Here is a 21,096-nt window from a genome sequence, read left to right as displayed (position 1 = left end):
TTTTTTTTTTTTTTTTTGGTTTTTCGAGACAGGGTTTCTCTGTGGTTTTGGAGCCTGTCCTGGAACTAGCTCTTGTAGACCAGGCTGGTCTCGAACTCACAGAGATCCATCTGCCTCTGCCTCCCAAGTGCTGGGATTAAAGGCGTGCGCCACCACCGCCCAGCTGTAAATTTCTTTTTTTAATAAGACAAATAAAAAGTATAATATTGGACGCCCTTCACCTCTGTCACAGCCAGGCAATTATGCCAATTCACTACAAACACTATGAGAGAAGTACAGACCAAATGGAGAGAGGCTCTCTGTCTACATGGCTGTCCTAGAACTGACTATGTATACAGGCTGGCCTTGAACTCACAAAGATCCCCTGCCTCTGTCCCCTGAGTGCTGAATTATAGGTGTACACCATCACGGCTGGATTCAGTATTTAAAAAGGCAAAGTAGAACAGTAATAAAATACAAGCAACCTCATTTTTAGAACAGAGCGAGGGTGTGCCTAGGCACTCCTTAATGGTGATATACAATGGCTGATAAGTATAGGAGAGGCTCAATGATAACTTTCAGAGAAACTCAAGACAAAACCAAAAAGATAAGCTATCTCACATCTACTAAGTGCTATAATCAAAACTGACGGACAATGGCAACTATGGACAAAGACAGACAAATATGAAGTTGCTAATTAGAATGTAACACAATGCAAATACTTCAGAGAAATTTGCATTTCCACAAAATATTAAGGACTTTGTCCAAGAGAAATAAAAGTATGTTTGTGTAGATAATGTGATAACATCCCATAATAACAGTCCACTATTTAACTTACCTTTTAGCTAAAAACCCCCTCATTTGGAAGTTGTTTCCTACTGTAATACATGACACACCTGAATTGTTCTGTGTAACTCCAAGCAGCAATCTTACCTAGTAGCAAACTGAATGAGTGCATTCTGAAGAGTCTGCCTAATCTCAAGAAGAAACGACTCATCGTCACTCAGTGTGTAATACCAGTACTGGACATAATCCCTCAACGAAAACTGGATAACCTATAGCAAAACATTAGGAAAAAAACAACTTTTTAGGTTTTAAAAACAGGAGCAAAAACCAAAAACAAGACAATTATTGGCCGACTTATATTCTTCTACACATCTTAAATTGTGATGGTAAATTCCTCTCTTCATTATCTCATGTTAAAAACCATCTCAAAAAATGTTTGATACCCCAATTCATACACCTTCAATTTTTGAGAAAACTAGAACATTATCTATGACTACCCACACTCAGTGCTCTACTACGCTGAGTCCGGCTCAGTTCCCTGGGAGGGGAGGTAAATAATGCCAGCAGACACCAAGAGCTCAAGTGCTTCACAGATCCCATCAGATCCACTGTCATCTAATCACAAAACTAACTGAATCCTATTAATACCTTTGATGCAGCCAGTACTGTTTGTTAGTCCATAATATCAAGATTATGATTTCTACAAGTCATATAAGTTAACTACAGGCTAATTTATAAAATATTAAAGTTCAAGGTATAAATTATTTATAATGATCATATAATCAAAAACATTATCAAAAAATATTTGAGAGAGGGATATCTACTCCCAATTCTAATTAACACTTTTAATCAAACTGGTGATAAACATCTTTAAAGGAATAAAACTAACTCAAAAGTCTAATTTATCAAACACCGAGCTTGAACAAGATTGATACATTAATATTTTAAATTATAAAATTACTAGAATATCAGATGTCAGCAAAACTTTTTTTCTAATAGCCATTAACCCATAAATGCTATCATGTTAAATAAACTGCCTCATTATAGGCACCTAATAAATATAATTAGTACGTATAAAATTCAAAGATAGCATTATCATAAAATTTCAGGAAATTAAATAGCTAAGAGGTGCACCTTAGTATTTCCAAAAGAAATATAACTCAAATACAAGAGATGAAATCCAAATACCACATACTGAAACTCACTTGCTGGAGAGGTTCATCAATTATATTGGCACCTGTCAGTCTTCTATCGATCTTAATAGTCCTGGCTTCTCGTTTCATTTCTTCTAAGCACTTAAGGAAAACCATAATGTGTTACTGAGTGTTCCCTTGATTTCAAACATCTGCAGTGTGCTTCAAATCGATTTCTTTTTATATTTTCCCTTATTTTCCAGGCAATAAAAAATTTGTTAAAATAAGTTTAAGTCAAACTTCGTTTCTCAGAGTAACAAAATTAGACATCTGGGAAAACAAAAGCGATTACTATTTTCTATGAATCTGACAAGAGGTGATTTAAATGGACAGGCATAATCACTGCTATTGTTCAACCAGACCTCCAACTGTGAAGCTAACATGTCTGATCTGTCAACGTACTGTCTTTCCTGGTGCTCTCTGTGGTCCCTCTCCTTTTCTGGGGACCAAGAGCATATTAACTATCAAATGAATTCACTTTAAAGTTACTTTAATTAGAGACAATTAAAAACAAGGGAAATGTAGTTCACTACATTTCAGTCGTTATCAGAATAACCATTAGCGAGGGAATAGGGAAAGAAGTGGGAGCCTCCTGAATAAATCTAAGCATCAATATGCAGTGATATAACAAATGCGAGGCAGACAACAGAACTTAAGATTACAATGACGTTAACAAAGTCCTAGCACAGCAAAGAAGCAGAAGAAAGGAAAACTACAGGTGACAGGAGACAAGCTGGTGACTCACAGCCTACGGCTTAGCAGAGTTCACATACGTCAACAAGTTCCCTTAAAAACCTTGAAAGCAAGAACCCAAACACTAAAATGTTTTTATTGAGCCACATTTTTTTCCTGTTATATAGTCCTGCCTAATCTAGAACTCACCATGTAGAACACACTGGGCCTCAAACACAGAGATCCACCGGTTAGACCACATTTTCACTGTTTCATTTCACGGTCTAGCTAATGCAAATACTACTGCTCTAGGGTGATCAGAGTACTCAGTACAGAAACTAGCGAGAAGCTCACTGCCTAAAGCAAGAGACAGGACACACACACGAGGGATGTAGTAGGCTACACCATCTACGTAGGCTTTACACATTCTATGATCCTCAACTGAGAAAATGCCTGAGTAACGGGCTGCTTAGAATGCAAACTTATTGTTAAGGCATAAGTATATATAAAATGCATGTCTTAGGTGTACTATGAACCATTAAGTTCTTTTTCATAGACTATATTTACCAATCACATTTTTAAATAACAAGTCAAAACTATTTTTGCATCCTTTATGAAAACTGGATTATAAAAAAATTAACTAGTCTTGATTTTATCACTATATAAAATCTTAATTCTTCAAATGTTTTCTATTCTGTTATGTAGTTTCCAAATGAATGAAAACTACAAATGGTTAAGAGAAGGTCTAATTCCTTAGAGTTTTGTAAGCAAAATCAAAGAATATGTACTAATGAAAGTTCTACAGAAACAGAAAGAAATGAAGGATAGGTAATTAAAAAAAAAAAGTTGCAAGCATTCCGCCTAGCTGCAGCACTCCAGGGTCTCTATCGTAAGGAGGTTATGTCTGTATCAGAGATGCCTGTGTAGTGACGGTTCCTGCAGCGCTGCTCACAGCGTGCAGGATAAAGCCAGGCTACAGACAGATAACTCAGTGTGGACATGAAAGGAAGTCCTACTGTACATAAAGAAGAAGAAAAGCAGGCCTCTGCAGAAAGGACAGATCTTGAAGACATGTATTAATCAAAATAAGACAAACATAGAAAGACAAGTAAGCAAGGTCTCATGGTTTCTCTCCAAGAGTGTAAGGGGCTCTGAGGATGAGGACGTGACTGGGAGAGAGAGGAGTCCGAAGGGTGGACGGGATCAAAGCATACCTACACAGAAATTTCACAGCGACCCACTAATGTATACAAATATATATGCACAATAATTATAATAAACAGTATGAAGAAAACGTTATAACGTGATAATCAAGGTGATCAAAATAAAACACTCAGAATGAAGTGAAATTCTTTCATTTCTACAATATAAACTAATACTGTACATGACTTGTTTCATTTATATTTTAGTATAAGTGACTTTAAAGTTAAATTACTAGCATTAAATTCAAATCATTTGTCTCTCCACATGAGACCCCCATCACACAAAACTTGAGCATATAACAACTATGAGTTCTACGTACCCACAAGATGCAATACCTACTTCATTTATAAAATCTGATACTTTAACAGAAAAATAGCTTAATTCAGAATGATAAAAATAAGACCGGAGTTCTTAAAACTAGATATTCTTTAGATTAATTACAAAATATGCTTTTCAAAGTAATTACAAAGTGTACATTTTATGATTCTTATTCAATTTCTTTCTCTTAAACCAAATATTCATTGGTCTTCTTATAAATTATATAAATGACAGTTTGATATTAAGACAGGAAAACAAACTAAACTAACCAATTTCTATCTTTCCCTCAAAGCTGCCTTCCCATTGTCCACACATCATCTAACAAGATCCTCAGGATGCCGTGTCTCACCTTGGGGACCCCGGGCGGCGCTGGAGGCAGGAAGGAGTGCTCGCACAGCTCGAGGTGCTTCTCTGAGTTTGTCTTCCCATACAGGAGAGTGACCACTAAACCCCTGGGGGAAAGTAATTGTAGATTAAAAACACAAAGTATTTCTATGTTTTATCAAGTTTGTTAGTGAATATACTGCTCAGACTTTATGAGTCTCCATTTCTTAAAAACTAAGTCTGGCAATTTGGAAAATTAAGATTGACAAATTTTGTTAGGCTTTGAAATTAAGAACAGCTAGAAATATTAAGTGAATTATATCGTATTTTTGGAAGTTTTACTCAAATAATTTTTATTTAAAAAAACCTTCAGCCAGGTAGTGGCAGTGCACACCATTAATACCAGTACTGAAAGGGCAGAAACAGGCAGCTCTCTGTGAGTTTGAAGCCAGCCATGACTACGTAAAGAGACTATCTTGAAAAACCAAAACCAAAACAAAAGGCAAAGGAGAGGAAGGAAAGAAGGTAAAACAACATGGATGATGTCTAAAAGAGAAATCGCATTATTATTTATTTACCTAAAGTTACATATAATACATACAAGCCTCTATGTATATGTGTGTGAGTGTGTATATGTGCGTGGGTGTGTATTTTGAGTATATATGTATGTGCGTCACATGTGTGTGAATGAGTGTGCTTCTGTGAGAGTATGTATGTGTATGTATGTGTAAGTGTATGCCTGAGTGTTTGCAAGTGTCTGTGGGTGTGTATGAGGGTGTATGTGTGTGAATGTGTAAGTGTATAGTGTGCATAGGTATGTGTGTACGTGACTGTGTGTGTAGGTGTGTGTGCGTGTGTGCTAGTGCATGTATACGCTTGTCTCCAGAGTTCGTAATACCTATTACCTGTGGTAGGGCAGACATTCTTACTAAGATTCAGTTTGGGCCTGTTTCAGTTTAATCTGATTATGAAGCGCACTTACAAAACACCAACAGCTGGGCATTGTGGTTCCTGCCTTTAATCTCAGCACACGAGAGGCAGGGAGATCTCAGAATCTGAGGCCAGCCTAGTCTACAAAGCTAATTCCAGGATAGCCAGGGCTGTTACATAGAGAAACCGTGTCTTGAAAAACCAAAATAAATAAATTAATAATCTACCCAATACATGCAAAGAAAGTCCTGAAATAATGCAGTATTGATAATATTCCAGGATTTTATAAAAATACATTGTGCTTTTTCCTCAAAAAGTTTTCTTAACAATTGTAAATAAAGGATTAGCTTTAAAAACACTAAGAAAAATGCCTACATCATCATCATCTTAGATGGATAAACTACAGAACACTTCAAAACCTGTTCTTTTATCACAGAGCAAGATGGGCTGCCCACAGGAAAATACATTCCTTCCAAACCCATTAAGTAAATAACAAAAACACATCTTTAAAAACTTAATCATAATTTAATTAATAAAACGGCAGAGCCAAACGTAGCAAACAACTCTGAACTTAAGAAGTGTCATCATTTGACTTTAAAAATGTATTTTGCTGCTTAAATTTACAATCCACTGAATGACACAAAGTTTCCCTGCAGGGGCAATCAGTCCTCAGAATCAAGGCCACAAAAAGGGAAACTCAGAAGGTGATAACTTGTTGAGCAACCCTGAATACTCTGAGACAGTCTCAGGAGCTAATCCTCTTCAGCTGGGTACAGAGGTAGTTCAGGGCACAGCAGTAGCCTGGAGTTTCAGACTCCATCCAATGACTCTAAGCAATATCTAAAGAGGTTTTACTAACCTCACCATGCCTTCCAATAATCTATTTTTATCTAAATTTTTATACAATGCTAAGTATTCAAGCCATTTTTTGAAAATTATTCCCTGATAAATTAGCGAATTTAGAAAGGGGTCAATAAAACTTCTAGTACTTCTGTAGTGAGTAGATGGTCAGTCACCCTTCTGTGTCTCAAATCTGTATTTACTGTTAAGAAATCCTTCTCAAGTCTGGTGGAGGTGGTTCACACCTTTAATCTCAGCACTCAAAGACAGGCATATCTCTAAATTTGAAGCCAACCAGAGTGAGCTCCAGGACACCAGGGCTCACAGAGAAACCCTGTGGGATGGGGGAGGGGCAGAGAAAGAGCTCTACCATCTTAGAACTCTTGAGCTTTGTCTCTAAAGCTAAAATTCCCCTCTTTCCAAAGTGTTGGGAAATATTGACAAAAGGCTTATTCTACTTATGAAGTTAGTAGAATCTCTACCTTTTAGACTCTAAGATTTAGAGAAACATTTCTATAAGAAAAATAATCTTTTCAGTCAGCAGAAGCCACCTTGGCCCGTGGGAAAGAGCAGCCCCACAGTCAGTGCAGCTGGAGATCTCTTCTGCCTGCGTTCAGACATCCAGTACCAAGGATACTCTGAACTCTCCATCACCTGACTCCTGGGGCTCAAATAGATTTATTTATTTCTTTCAGTAACAAGATACTGTCTACACAATTACTAAGAAAATACTGAATCTAACAAGAGCTACAGTTTTGTGGGGTCTATGACAGAACTGCTCAGTCATCACTGTGTGCTCCCTAGAAAACGAACATGACTTTCAAACCTATGGCCTGAAAGAGGTGATGGGTAGTAGGTGCCTTCAGAAGTCACCCCTCAGTGTCTACAGGCTCTGCTGTGTTTGTTTACGTGTACAGTCCAATAAATCACCTGAAACGGGAAGCTCAGAAACTCCTCCAAATGTTGGGAGGTTTCAAAATATTTTCAAAAAGAACTAGGAAGTGTAGACCATACACTAATTACATCACAATGGACTTTCTCAACACACATCAAGAACAAAATACTCATCTGGCTGAGCTGCACTGGACAGTAAGTATTACACAGGCATAGCCCCATGTGGAGTCTAATACCAACTGTTCTGTTACAAAGCATTAATAACGCTTGGCTGGAACCTTCTTTATAAATGCTTGTCAATTTAAACAAAATCATAAACACTGCAAACCAAGTAACCATAAAGAGAAAACTGTAAAGGCAAGTATTTATCTGCACTGTCTGGATAAAAGTAGAAACATTCATCAGAAGGCACAATTAGTATCTGCCATCCGGTTAATGAAACAGGACCTCCTAAAAAGTAAAACTAGATGTGTTATCTCAGCTGATCAAAGCATCACAGCAGATAATAAAATTCTAACCTTAGCCAGGAATTACATTAAAATTTTTCATATTATGAAAAACATTTTCATCTTTAATCACTGAAATTGCATTTGTAAAGATATCCACCACATACAAATGGGTATCTTAACTTTACTTGTTTTTTTTTAAGCTTTAGTAAACAAAATTTGAGAAAACAGCATTCACAAATAAATTATACTATGAGTTCTAAGTCATTTTATTTCAATTTTAACAAATAACACTAAGTTATAAAATTATCGTTGTGCATACTTACCCTCCCACAAAGCAGAGGATGTAAAATGCCAAATAAAATATTACAAAGGGTCCAAAGGTTACTAGAAAAAGGACAATGCCAAGGCTTCCCCATCCCCATATGGATAGACTGGCCTGAAACAAAGCAGAGACAAGAGGAGGAAAAGGTAAATAAAAACCAAAGAAAGAATTCTTCATATGAATTAGCAAAAACAATTTCAGTAGTTTTTAATTTCTTCTTTTAAACACTAATGATTTTAAGTTTGTCCTTTTATACATGTATGGTATCATTTCAGAAAGTATTAAAATATTTACTTTTGGAAATATATCCTTGGATGTTTATTTATTTCCAAGAAACAATACACAGAGATTAACAGAGATCATCAACAAATATTGAAAAAAATGTGATAATACTACTGAATGAAAACCTTACATGAGAAATAAATTATATAACTGGATATTTATAGTTGCAAAAGCATACAGAAGAGTTTGAATAGCATGACTAACTAGTTTACAAAGTCATTATTATTTATAATACTTTAAAATTCAATCTCAAGACTTATAACACAAAGAAACATTTTTAATCAAAATTTTAATGTATGTAATCTATCTCATTGAAAATTATGGCATTTTTGTTTGATCCAAATGCTACACAGAAAGTTATGAACATAGACTTGAGAAAATCCCAACATGCACCACCAAAGCTAGCCACACGTTTCACAAAGCATTCCCAGTCTCCATCCCTAGAAAGAGAAGCTGTCATAGAGAATCACTCTGTTTTATCCAGTGAACGTATTCCTTTGTTAAGGGCAAACTGGATTTCAGCAATGTAAGTCATAATGAATAAATAAAGATATTCAATTCAAAAAGTGTTTCCATCAATTTGCTGTGTACTGTGATATATACAAAGATGGCATTTGTCTTCTGTCATCAAGAAGCACAGTCTTATAAAACAAAACAATTAGACACTGAACCAAGAGGAAAAAGGGATAGAAAGCATGGCAAGATGTTACACTACACAAAATTACCGACAACAACCATAGCACAGACACCCACATTACGGACTGTGAACGAAAGGGTCTGTGCCCTCCAGGCACTGACTGCTTCCTATGCAATAAGCTCAGCTCAAGGTGCTGACACGGAGCTCATGTTATATACCACACGTGTACACTCGTGAGGGAGAACACACAGACAGGGAGCACACAGTCCACCAGACAGAGAAAAAAAGAAATGGGGTGGCTCAGCAGCTCCACTGGTTAGAGAACACAGGAGCAGAAAGCTTCTCCACAACTTACTTGGAAACAGTATTTTCATTTACTCCTGTCCTCTCCTATGCTCTGCGTCCGTCTTTCTGTGACCACCACCCATTTGCCGTTATCTTTATCATCCTTTCTCTGCATCCTGACCACTGACACCTTTAACCAGGGCCAGAATGGCTGTTAATTTTTTGTTCTGCCTCCCCATTCTCTTTCTCGGATCAGGTGGGAGTAATATTTCACCCACAGAAGTGGTCACCTGCCCTTCCGCCTAAGAACTCAAAGTAGGACAGTAATTGGAAATAAAGCAAAAAGCAGCCTGGTCCCTCTGATTGTCATCGAGCTCAGCATACAACACCTACACCTCCCTGCAATACTGCCCGGTGCCTAGCAACAAGAGACATTCTGTTTCCCAAGGTCCCCCAAACTGTTCGCCAACCTCCCCAAGAGCTCTGATAAACTCTCCAGAAAGGTGAGAGCAGACATGGTGCAGGCACTAGCCAGCCCACCTTCTCCAGCGCAGTCTGATTTCATCTTGGTGCTGCCATTTCTGTATACATATATGTATGCTTGTTTGTTTCAGAACTAAATAACTGGTTGAGGAATGACATTCATACACTCTTAAAACAGTAAAATGCCTATCACAGGACAAAAAGGAGCCTGAAACTGGAGACAGGAGAGCCTTCACAAATACTCTCTATGTATCTAAAAAACCTGATTAGTCTAATTATAAATGACAAACTTAGATGACTATTGATCTATATAATTCTCAATACCTATCTAACTGAAAGACTAAGACAATAAACGACTGAAACAAATGAGGACAATGACCTCCAAATATAAACAATGTACAAATATACATTGCAGTATGGTAAATATGTATCAATATACAAACAATATATAAGTATCTTAATCAGAGGTAGAAATGTACACTGCAATATGGTAAACATATACAATATATATCAATACAATATATGTCAATACATAAAAAATGCTCTAAACAGAGGTAGAAACATGCATGCATACAATAGTCAATATAATTTAACTTTGTATCAATATACAATAATCGATACCAATATATTTGTCTAAAAACAGTAACTCACAATTACACGTCTATTATCCCATGTGACATTATATACACATAAGAAAAAGTCTACAAAGCAGTGCTTTGTTTAACTAAGGAGAGAATTTTTGTTTTGTTTTTATTTATTCTTTTGCAATTTCACTGTGTGTTTGTGTGTACACTTGGGTCATACTCTGCAAAGCCAAGGGTCTCACCCTCTGCCCCTGCACTTCTTCTACCCTAGGCAAGCACAGTGCAGAACTGTATCCTGAGACCAGGGAGAAACATAAAACCCTAGAGAAGTAAGTCAAGTGGTCGTTTGCTTTGGTGTTACTTTCCTACAACTGTCTGCCAATTTTAAATTAAAAATTCCTTATTGAAACATTATCCAAAAAAATTTTTATTGAATATTTTATCTAATGCCAGTTAAAAATTTAATTCTAATTATTTCCTAAAATGACCAAGGATAATATAATTTTGCACTGTCAAAAACCTTCACAAATTTAGACAAGCATTACCTAAAGATAAAACAGAAAAAAATCTACAGGGCTCATAACATTAAAATAATCCCTAATATACCCCCCCCCTTTTTTTTTTTTTTTGCTAAACACACATAAACTTTAAAATGTCTTTGCTGGTTATCCATGAAACACACACAACACTAAGCTGGTTACCTTTAAGGTCATCCACAGTTCCGCAGGTTTCAAGTACCTAAGCTTCCATTCACAGCATCGAAGCTGAGGTAGCACCCAGTGCTTTTCTTAACCTGTCAGAATCGTTTAGCCTTTTGAATCAAAAAGATTTTAGTTATAAATCATCCTAGTCTCCTCTAAACGCTAAAAGGCTCTGTAAATCAAGTTCAAAATCATCCTCAGCTACACTGAGTTCAAGGGCAAACTGGGCTACAAGAGACCACACCTCATTTAAAAAAAAAAAAAAGATGACACACACACGTACATATAAACACGCATATATTAAAGATATTAAGGTATAAAGATGTTTTATAATTCACAAGGTCACACACCTAACACTGTAATGCCAAGGATCCAGTGTTTGAGGATCAGGCTCGGAATACACACAGCACGAAAGACGGAGCGGGAAAAACCTGGGTGCATGAGGACGGCAGCAGTGTGCAATGAAAACGTCTTCTGGACATGACACACAGCCACTGAACTTAAGTGTTCATGACAGCTGTGCATGTATGTACAAGACTGGACCCCTAAGCATTTTATCATAAATGGGGGAGAGATCCATGAGGCCCCATCCCTCAAGACCTATTGACAAGAGTGGCTACCAGAAGAGGGGTGCCCTTTTCTTCAGTGGGGTAGCCTGATAGGCTACTCATACACCACTACTCACCCACACACCTGCAAGCAATTCTAACTAACTCATTGGGGTTAGTTACACAAAAAGGAAAGCTTGATGGTAGGGGTGGGACCTTAGTAAGGGGTTAGTGGGAGAGAGGAAGAAATGAGAAAGGAAATAGGAATTTTAAAAAACCTCAAAGTCCTTATGTATATACATGAAACTGTACAAAGATTTTTAAAAGACAAAAAAATTATTCTTTCAAAGTCTCAGAATCAAGAAAGAAAAAGTATCATGTATGTCTCTTGATAATACAGAGCAAATAGAAACAAATTATTTTATGTCTATCAAAGCCAACTTATGTTCAAAATTTAAAATTCACCACATACAACTAATACTAGAAACTTTATGTATTTCTAGAAACCCACTAAGACTCTTTTAATGCAGAATTCTCAGAATAGATCATCTCTCAAGTTAGTCTGACCACATCCAATTAATTAAGCAGCTTTGTTCATAAATGCACAGCATATTCCATTATACAGCAGTCCTAGAATATTCTGGCATGTAGGAAGTAGGGACAAGTGAAGACAGTTGTTCAAATCAGCAGGTGAACAAGCTGTCAGAAGCCGACATGAAGTGCTTTAGGCTCTGATCTGAATGACTCTAGATAGGATAAACTACTCTTAGAGGTATAAGAAAACAAGTCTATTTTTGATTGTTCTATGTATTTATTTTTATGGGTGCTTTGCCTTCATGTGCATAACATGTGTGTCTGGTGCCCACAAAGACAAGAAGAGGGTGCCAGATCACCTGGAACTGAAGCTACAGACAGTTGTGAGCTGTCGTGTGGGTACCAGAAATCAAATCCACATCCTCTGAAAGAGCAGCCAGTGCTCTCAGCCTCTGAGGCATCTCCCCAGCCCCAAATACATTTTATATACATTACATGGCAGAGGGTAACCAAACAGATAGGGCCAAGAATCTCAAAAGTTTATACACATTCAATGCAACCCTTAAATTATATATAGTTCAACAACCAAAACAGCCCTAAAAATGGCATTCTCAAAAGTCTAGTCTGTCTTCCTCCAGCCTTACTCTATCTATAGTCAGCTGAAAGCTATTCTCTAGGAATTTCAACTGAATGCTATCTTGATAAGAAACCAAAGCCTCTCTTAAGATTATAATGCGATCAAGGTCTGGTATATCCAAGTCAGTTTACCATCCATAGTAAATATTCATCCATTTACTAGCTAAAAAGCAAAAATAGAAACTAGAGGAGAGAAAATAGAGGGCAGACTACGGGAAAGCCGGTGGAGAGATCCTAAATGCAAGCGCTCCTCTTCACCTGGCCGTATGGCGTCAGCATCACATGGTCCTGCCAGTACAATCCATGCCAACACTCCACCCTCCACAACAAAACCAATTAATAGCGCCCTCCTCCTTCTCCAGGGAATACCACGTAAAAATAGCAGCAACGTCTCAGTCAGCTCCACATACTCTGGTCAACCTATCTACCGCCTGTGATTTCCGGGGGCAGCCAGGCAGGAATCTAAAGTATCAATACTGAGTGAACAGCCCAACCTTCTCTTTCATGTTCAGTAACAGAAGGACAAACAGGCTCTTTCACTCTCTCCATTCAAGGTACCTAGTAGACCTCTGGAAGGAAGCCTGACAATGGTGACTTGTACAAAGTTTTCCATACTTCTGTGAAGTAGGCAGGGACAAGGACCATGCGGACAAAATTTCAGTCAGGCACTTCCGTGTGAATACCCTTGGGTTTTCCGAATGGGAGGATAGCCACAATAAGTAAGTTATACCTTACACATACATTCTGGTTCTTTGGTAATAGAACTGCTTCCTTTACACATTTCTAGGACAATTACTTGCATATATATAGATGACTTCCAAGTCCTTAATTTTGGGGGTTTTGTTTGTTTTACTTTTTGAGTCAGGGTCTCTCTGTAGCTCTGGAGTCTCTCCTGGTACCCACACTGTAGACCAGGTTGGCCTCGAACTCACAGAGATCCACCTGCCTCTGCCTCCCAAGTGCTAGGAGTACCAGCGTCCGAGTCCTTAATATTTTTATCAAAGCAGTGACAATAAATGATCTCTCACTAGCTACCAGGACTCTAAGAATCCAATAATAAAGAAAACGTAAGAAAATCAGCAGCTATGACCTCAGTGAGTTTTAAGAACGTATTTGCTATTCCTGTGTGCACCTGCTGCGTACGCACTTGCCCCACCTGTGCGTGGTCCTGAGTAAACTCCAGTTGTACAGCAGCTCCTTTACCACTGAGCCATCTCATCTGCTCAAACTCTTTCTAAACTAGACCCTATCAATTCTACAATACCTACACAAAGTGTGAAGCTCCAGCAGGCAAAACCACAGTGATGTTATTAGGCTGCACTCCTCCTCCGTGCTCCCACAACACAAACAGTGGAATCAACGATTTAGGGACCAGAAGCAACTACAGTATTAAAATTAAATCAGAAAATCGTATTTCCTGAATGTTTTCTCTGATGCAGAAAGAACAATAAAACTACATAAAACGCTTATGAGGTTGTACAGAAATAAACAATCCTGACAGACCTGCCACAAATACTCTGATTCAAAAATGCAAACCTGGTTTGCTACAGTTTTCTAGATTTCTGACAAGAGTCTTAGCAGACAGGCGAAGGAAACAGACTGATCAAGAAACTACTAGAAACCTATTTCTCTATCATAATAATAAACGTAAAGATTTTTTGAAATAAATTTTAAGATTCAAAAATTTGTTAAAAATAGGCTTGAGGGCTGGCAAAATAGCTCAGGGGTTTAAGGCACAGGGAACTCTTCTAGAGGAGCTGTGTTCAAGGTTCCCAGCTCCCACAGTGACCCACAACCATCTATACCTAACTCCAGGAAATCTGACACCCCTGATTTCCCTGAACACCAGACATGTAAATGGTACACAGACATATGAACAGGCAAAACACCCACATAAACAAAAGAATAAATGCTTGTAGGCAGAGATTGCTCAGACCCGAGTAATAATCACACAGAAACTATATTAATTACAACACTACTTGGCCTATTAGCTCAGGCTTCTTATTAACTAACTCTTACATCTTAAATTAACCTATTTCTATTAATCTGTGTATCGGCACAAGGCTGTGGCTTACTGGTAAGAGTCCATCTTTCTCCTTCAGAGGTCACATGGCATCTCTTTGACTCTGCCTACTCTCTCTATATATCCCTTCAAGACTGGCTATATTCTGCCCTGCTATAGGCCAAAGAAACTTTCTTCCCCAACAAAGAAAAGCAACACATATACAGGACATCCTACATTTTTTTTTTATTTTTAAAAATAATTTATCTGTTTTTACTTAATGAGCAACAGTGTTTTGTCTGCGTGTTTGCTTATGTGAGGGTGTCAGATCCTCTCAAACTGGAGTTACAGACAGTTGTGAGCTGCCATGTGGGTGCTGGGAATTGAACTCAGCTCCTCTAGAAGAGCAGCCAGTGCTCTGAAATGCTGTTCCATCCCTCCAACCCCATAAATAACTTTTTAAAAGAATAAATTTTTTTAGCACTCTCCAGAAACCAAAACACACACACATTAAAAACAGCACTGCCCTCACCTCTATGGTATGCCACAAATGTTAGTAGATGCCACTAACACAATGCTTACTTTGGAGGAGGAAGGTGCTAACCTTCTGACAGAATTTTCACTATTTAGGAAAACATGTTGATATTTATAAACATTTCCTTTTGCCAGATTAAAGTCAAATTTAAACACTTCTTAGCTAACACTGCTATATATCTCATACAAAAAAACTGTCTTAGAAATAGTTGAAAGCAAAAATTTAAATATACCGAGGAATAAGACACTTAAATCTCCAGTGTGAGTTAACACAATCTATCAAAATAATTAGTAATAATAATAAGTCCTATTCATTTTGAATAAATTTTCTATCAGAATATTTATTTTAATTATTTTCCCTAAATAAAATGGTATACTAATATGCACAGCTATCAGTCATCTACAAAGAGAAAGCTACAAAAGCTCCCTCTTTAAAGGTAATGACAGACAGGTTCTGTCACACAGTGGGATACAGGAGACAAATCTCAAAAAAAAAAAAAAAATACCCGTTCTACAGATATGACCTTGGAACAGCAAATATATTTTTACATAATTATCAAAACTACACTGGAAGGGGATAAACACATATAGAGAAACCCCTTCCAGAGTTTTCACCGCATGGTAAACTGATAGTGGGTCTTTAGTGGAAAATATCCTAAGAAAGACAAACAACATACTTCTGCCTTTTTATAGGCCTTAAGTAGTTACCTATCCGTAGAAAGCAATGCTATAGTTCCAATGCAATGCATCAAGGCTACTCAGAAGGATGTCTGATTCTGAGTCTGGGTAGAAAGACTTCTAGAACCCTCAAGCACCACAAAAACTCACTGAGAGGACTCAGGACGACCTGAAGAGCCCCACCCACCAACGCACAAGCAGAGCAATGCTGTGGTGATGGACACTGCTCTTCAGGTCCCAGGGATCTCTTCTGAACTGACAAACTGACAAGGCAGGAGAGAATGAAACAACCATCAAGGCAGTGGTGACGAAAACACAGATTTTTAAGACATATTTCATATAACAATGAATATTGTGTGCCTAGCAGTAATGCAGCTGTTAACCCATGCAAGCAGAGCAGAAACGAATGCCGCCTTGTGGAATAAAGCTATACAAACACCACCATCTATGGAAAGGTGTTACAGGAAAAAGTAAAATCAAACCTGCATTTTACTTTAAAAATGTAGAAAACTAAGAAAATGTTATAAATGCCATGGGGATGAACTAAGAAAAATTCAGACTTCAGGAAACACCACAGGACAACAAACTAAAGAAAACAAACAGTTTCTTCAAGAACTGAAGCTCAAGGGGTAAAAGACAGACAATGGAGTAAGAGCACAAAGAAATTAGATTAAAACAGCAACGTGTTAAAATTACTCAAACTGGTTTTAAGCAAAGCACAGTGGAAGAAAGAAGAAGGAAGCAAGTAAGAGAAAGAAAATTTAATTTAGTTGTTTTAGGGATCGTTACAATAATGACATTAGTAAATTCTATTTTTTGGTCGGTATAATGATACAGTTGTTTTAGCAAAAGGAATGTTTCAATATATTTTCAAGCTGAAATCCTGTACCTGGAATTCGGTTCTTAGTGGAGAAAAGTCAAAAGAAGAAGCTACAACCTGGGGGTGGACAAGTGCCGGAGCCGGCAAGAGCATGATTTACTGTTCCTACTTTTATCTCTGAAACGTTTCACTGACATATTTCTAAAACCCAATCATAACACTCATTTGGACAGTTAAGTACACTTGTTCTCAAGTAATCACTACAGGGAAATAACAACTAAACATGCTGCATCTTTCCAGTCCAAGAAACTCAATTTCGGTTACACATCTCCTATCAGATTAGTTAACTGCGGTACAACATACGTGAAGCTATTCAACTCAGAGGAAAATTATTTTAAATACTGAACTGCTGGGCATAGTGGCATGCACCTTTAATCCCAGCGCTTGGGAGACAGAGGCAGGAGGATCTCTGAGTTGGATGCCAGCCTGGTCTACAAGGAGAGTTCCAGGACAGCCAGGGTTACACAGAGAAACCCTGTGTTGAAAACCCAAATAATGATGATGACTGAGTACTGAGTTCTGATGGGGGAAGCTTTATTAACCAATCACCTCTAAGAAGTGGAAGCTAATTAAGGCGTGGCTACCTGGAGCTCAGGAAGAAAAACTGGGATGGACCAGGTGCTCCCTCTCTCTGGGTGATTCCCGCGGGACACAGTGGAGCTTGGACTTCCCATTCTCATGGCATGAGTTTCCCCTTATAATAAGTAAAAATGTAATTGTTTATCTTCAAGACGGCCTGGTTATTTCATGAACTGAGTTAACATTTACAGAGTTCTAATATCTTGTTTTATCCATAAAAAAAGTAAACGTTTCACATAAAAACTACTGTCTTTTAAAAGATTATTTTGGAGGTTTCAGACTGATTCTACAGTAATCGACTAGGTATGTGTCAAGTGTTAATGTGGAAAGCATACTCAAAGAGCTTCTGCTTGCAAGGGAGAGAAGAACATATAAATTTAGCTAGCGGGATTATGCCAGAACCTCGGTGTTCAGGAGCTGCAGCAGAAGGATCTAGAGTTCATGGCCTGCCTGTCCTAGACTAAAAGAGAGAATTGGAGATAGGCAGCCAGATGGCTGATTACCTGCTGCACAAGCTTGGCTACTTGTGTTCAGGAGAATCTCCTCCAGGTTCTTCTCTAGCCTCCCACGTGTGCACTGTGGCACACTTACACATGTGCATCGTGCACAAATACACAGCAAGAAACTTTTAAAATTAATCTATTAGTTTATTCTTCTTTCATATATCCTGACCAGTCCCCACCCTCTCCCCCCAGTCCCTGCCCCACATCTGTTGGGACTAATTGAGTCCTGGCCTTCAGCTGCTCTCTCTTCCCTGTCTAGAGCCTTCTAATTGAAGTTACTAGAAGCTGTGCTTTGCCTAGAGGATCAGAGGATGGGATTTTCACCTGTTGGCCACTGACTGCAGGGTATTTAAGCCTCCATGGTGCTATTAAAGGGGGCTTTTGGTACCAGTAATTGGAGGTCTGTGTATCGGTTTGTCTCTGCGTGTGTATTCTCAACCTCCAGCCCCTTGCCCAAAGATCGCGAACAGGGTTCTAGTGCATAGAGCGCAGACGGGGCCTTGCAGCGTGGGTACACATCCACTCCTCCTTTCCCTTCAGAAAAGAGCAGGCCTCGAGGGGTATCAACCAAACATGGAATAACCAGCTACAATACAGTTAGGCACATACGCTCCTATTACTGTTGGACAAGGAGACCCAGGAGGAGGAAAAAGGTCCAAAGGCAGGCAAGAGTCACACTTGTAGCAACACAAAAGTACCACAAACTGAATGAGGAAGAGTTTTTTAATAAAAGTTAGCACTTCCAGACCTGAAGCAGTTCTTAAATTCCTTCTAAAATATTTTCATAAAAAAATATAAAAAGGAAAAAAGAAAACATATTATAGTCGATTTTAATTGTATTTTAATAAAGACTGCCTGAAGATCTGAGAGTGAAACAATCCCACTGGTCAGCCTTATAGACCAGATTAGGATAACACACACCTTTAATCTCAGTAGGCACACTAATTGCCATAGAAACTGGGCAGTGCATGCCTTTAATCCCAGCCCTAGAGAGGACTATGAAACAGGAGGAAACAGCTCTCAGACACACAGTCTCCTTCTGAGATTCCAGGAGGCAGGATCACCAATTCAGACTGAGGTCTGAAACAGTGGCTGGCTGTTTTGCTTTTTGGACCTTCATGTTGACCTCCAATTTCTGACTCTGAGCTTTATTAATCATGTTTCAGTATATTCAACAAATGGTGCTAGCATAACTGAATATCAACATGTAGAAGAATGAAAATAGATCCATATCTATATTCATACACAAAACTCAAGTCCAAACGGATCAAAGACCTCAACATAAAACCAACCACACTAAACTCATAGACAAGAAAGTGGGAAGTACACTTGAACGCATTGGCACAGGAGTTCACTTCCTAAATATAACCCCAGTAGCACAGACACTGAGAGAAACAATTAATAAATGGGACCTCCTGAAACTGAGAAGCTTCTGTAAAGCAAAGGGCATGGTCAACAAGACAAAACGACAGCCTACAGAATGGGAAAAGATCCTCACCAACCCCACATTGGATAAAGGGCTGATCTCCAAAATTTACAAAGAACTAAGGAAATTGTTCATCAAAAGAACAACTAATCCAATAAAAAAAAATGGGGTACAGACCTAATCAGAGAACTCTCAACAGAGGAATCTAAAATGGCTGGAAGACATGTAAGGAACTGCTCAACATCCTTAGTCATCAGAGAAATGTAAATCAAAACAACTCTGAGATTCCATCTTACACCTGTAAGAATGACCAAAACACTGATGACAGCTTACGCTGGAGAGGATGTGGGTAAAGGGTACAGCCACTTTGTGGATATCAGTATGGCAATTTCTCAGAAAATTAGGAAACAACCTTCCTCAAGAACCAGAAATACCAATTTTGAGTATATGCCCAAAGGATGCTCAATCATACCACAAGAACATGTGTTCAACTATGTTCATAGCAGCATTATTTGTCATAGCCAGAACCTGGAAACAACCTAAATGCCCCTCGACTGAGAATAGATAAAGAACATGTGGTACATTTACACAATGGAGTACTACACAGCAGAAAAAAAAATAATGACATCTTGAAATTTGCAGGCAAATGAATGGATCTAGAAAACATCATATTGAGTAAGGTAAACCAGATCCAGAAAGACAAATATCATATGTACTTACTAATAAGTGGCTTTTGGGCACAAAGCAAAGAAAAACAGCCTACAATTTACAATCCCAGAGAACCCAGATAACAATGAGGACCCTAATAGACACATACATGGATCTAATCTACATGGGAAGTAGAAAAAGACAAGATCTCCTGGGTAAATTGGGAGCATGGGGACCATGGGAGAGGTTGAAGGGGAGGGGAGATGAAGGGAGATGAGCAGAGAAAAATGTAGAGCTCAATAAAAACAATAAAAAAGACAAAAAAAGATTACAACACTAAAAAAACTGAAAATAAATTTAAAAACTGTCTTCAAAAAGCAGTTCTATGGGCTGGGAATATGTCTCAGAATAGAGTGCATACCCAGTATACAGGAGAAAAGACACAGACTCAGTCTCTAGTACCAAAAATAAAGCTGAACACAACACAAAAGACACCTGCAGTTCAACAACAATAAAAACAAACGAACTAGCTTTGTTTTGCTAAATGAACATGTTGTCAAACTGCCTTCTAAAAATGTGCTTACACAGAGTGGTTCCTCTCTCTATCTCAGGAGCTGACAGAAAGTTAAGTCCAGGGCTCAGTACTGAACAGGATCTCTAATGCCCTGTCTACCCAACCAAGGCTCAGAGAACATCACGGAAGGGGGCAAGAGTAGCGTGAGAGCCATAGGATGGGAGAAGAGCTGTGGAGCTGTCTGCTAGACATGACCCGGCATGCAAACACTCCAAACACTCCCAAGTGTTGATGCTGCACAACACTGGGGCTCACAGAAAAAGAAGATGAGGAGATATAATGTGAAGGGCAGAGGAGGAGGTGCTGGGAATCGGAGGGAGTGGAAAGGGAACTGCGGGTGGTATGATTCAGACAGATCAAAGAATAAAAAAAAGGTAAGAAAAAGCCAATCTCTTTCCAGGAATTCAGCCGATCCCCTTTCCACTACTATCAAGAATATTTCAAAATATCAAAGTAGATGATGCTGGCTTGTGTTTATTACAACGAATTTAAAAACTGAGAAAGGGAACAGAAAATTGGTCCATTTCATTTTTCCAACATATGTTTTTCTTCCCTTATAGTCTAATTTCTAAATAAATATTTTAAAGCCATTTACAAATTGAGGTTCTGGTAAAGAAGAGGAGGAGGAGGGGAAGGGAGAAAGAGGAGGAGGGGGAGGGGGGAGGGAGGGAG

General features: G+C 38.3%; 1 protein-coding gene across 3 annotated transcripts in view; it reads right to left on the bottom strand.

The window, feature by feature from the left end:
• The window catches only part of Snx13 (sorting nexin 13), a 94,687-nt gene that overhangs the window by 50,436 nt on the left and 23,155 nt on the right, over positions 1 to 21,096 (bottom strand). For 2 of the 3 annotated variants that reach the window (XM_050158698.1, XM_050158694.1), the window contains exons 2-5: positions 7,912 to 8,024; positions 4,501 to 4,603; positions 1,971 to 2,060; positions 913 to 1,034 (exon numbers count right to left, since the gene is read on the bottom strand). In XM_050158698.1, coding sequence (XP_050014655.1) covers positions 913 to 1,034; positions 1,971 to 2,060; positions 4,501 to 4,603; positions 7,912 to 8,024 — 428 coding nt within the window. Of the gene's footprint in view, positions 1 to 912; positions 1,035 to 1,970; positions 2,061 to 4,500; positions 4,604 to 7,911; positions 8,025 to 10,882; positions 10,902 to 21,096 lie in introns of those variants that run through there. The other variant, XM_050158695.1, reaches the window with a different exon arrangement.

This window comes from Alexandromys fortis, unplaced genomic scaffold (genome assembly GCF_014885135.2).
Source record: "Alexandromys fortis isolate MF-2015 unplaced genomic scaffold, M_Fortis_MF-2015_v1.1 scaffold_101, whole genome shotgun sequence".
NCBI classification, from domain to species: Eukaryota; Metazoa; Chordata; class Mammalia; order Rodentia; family Cricetidae; genus Alexandromys; species Alexandromys fortis.
The sequence above is the reverse complement of the archived record's forward strand: the minus strand, read 5'-3'. Positions and strand labels throughout refer to the sequence as shown.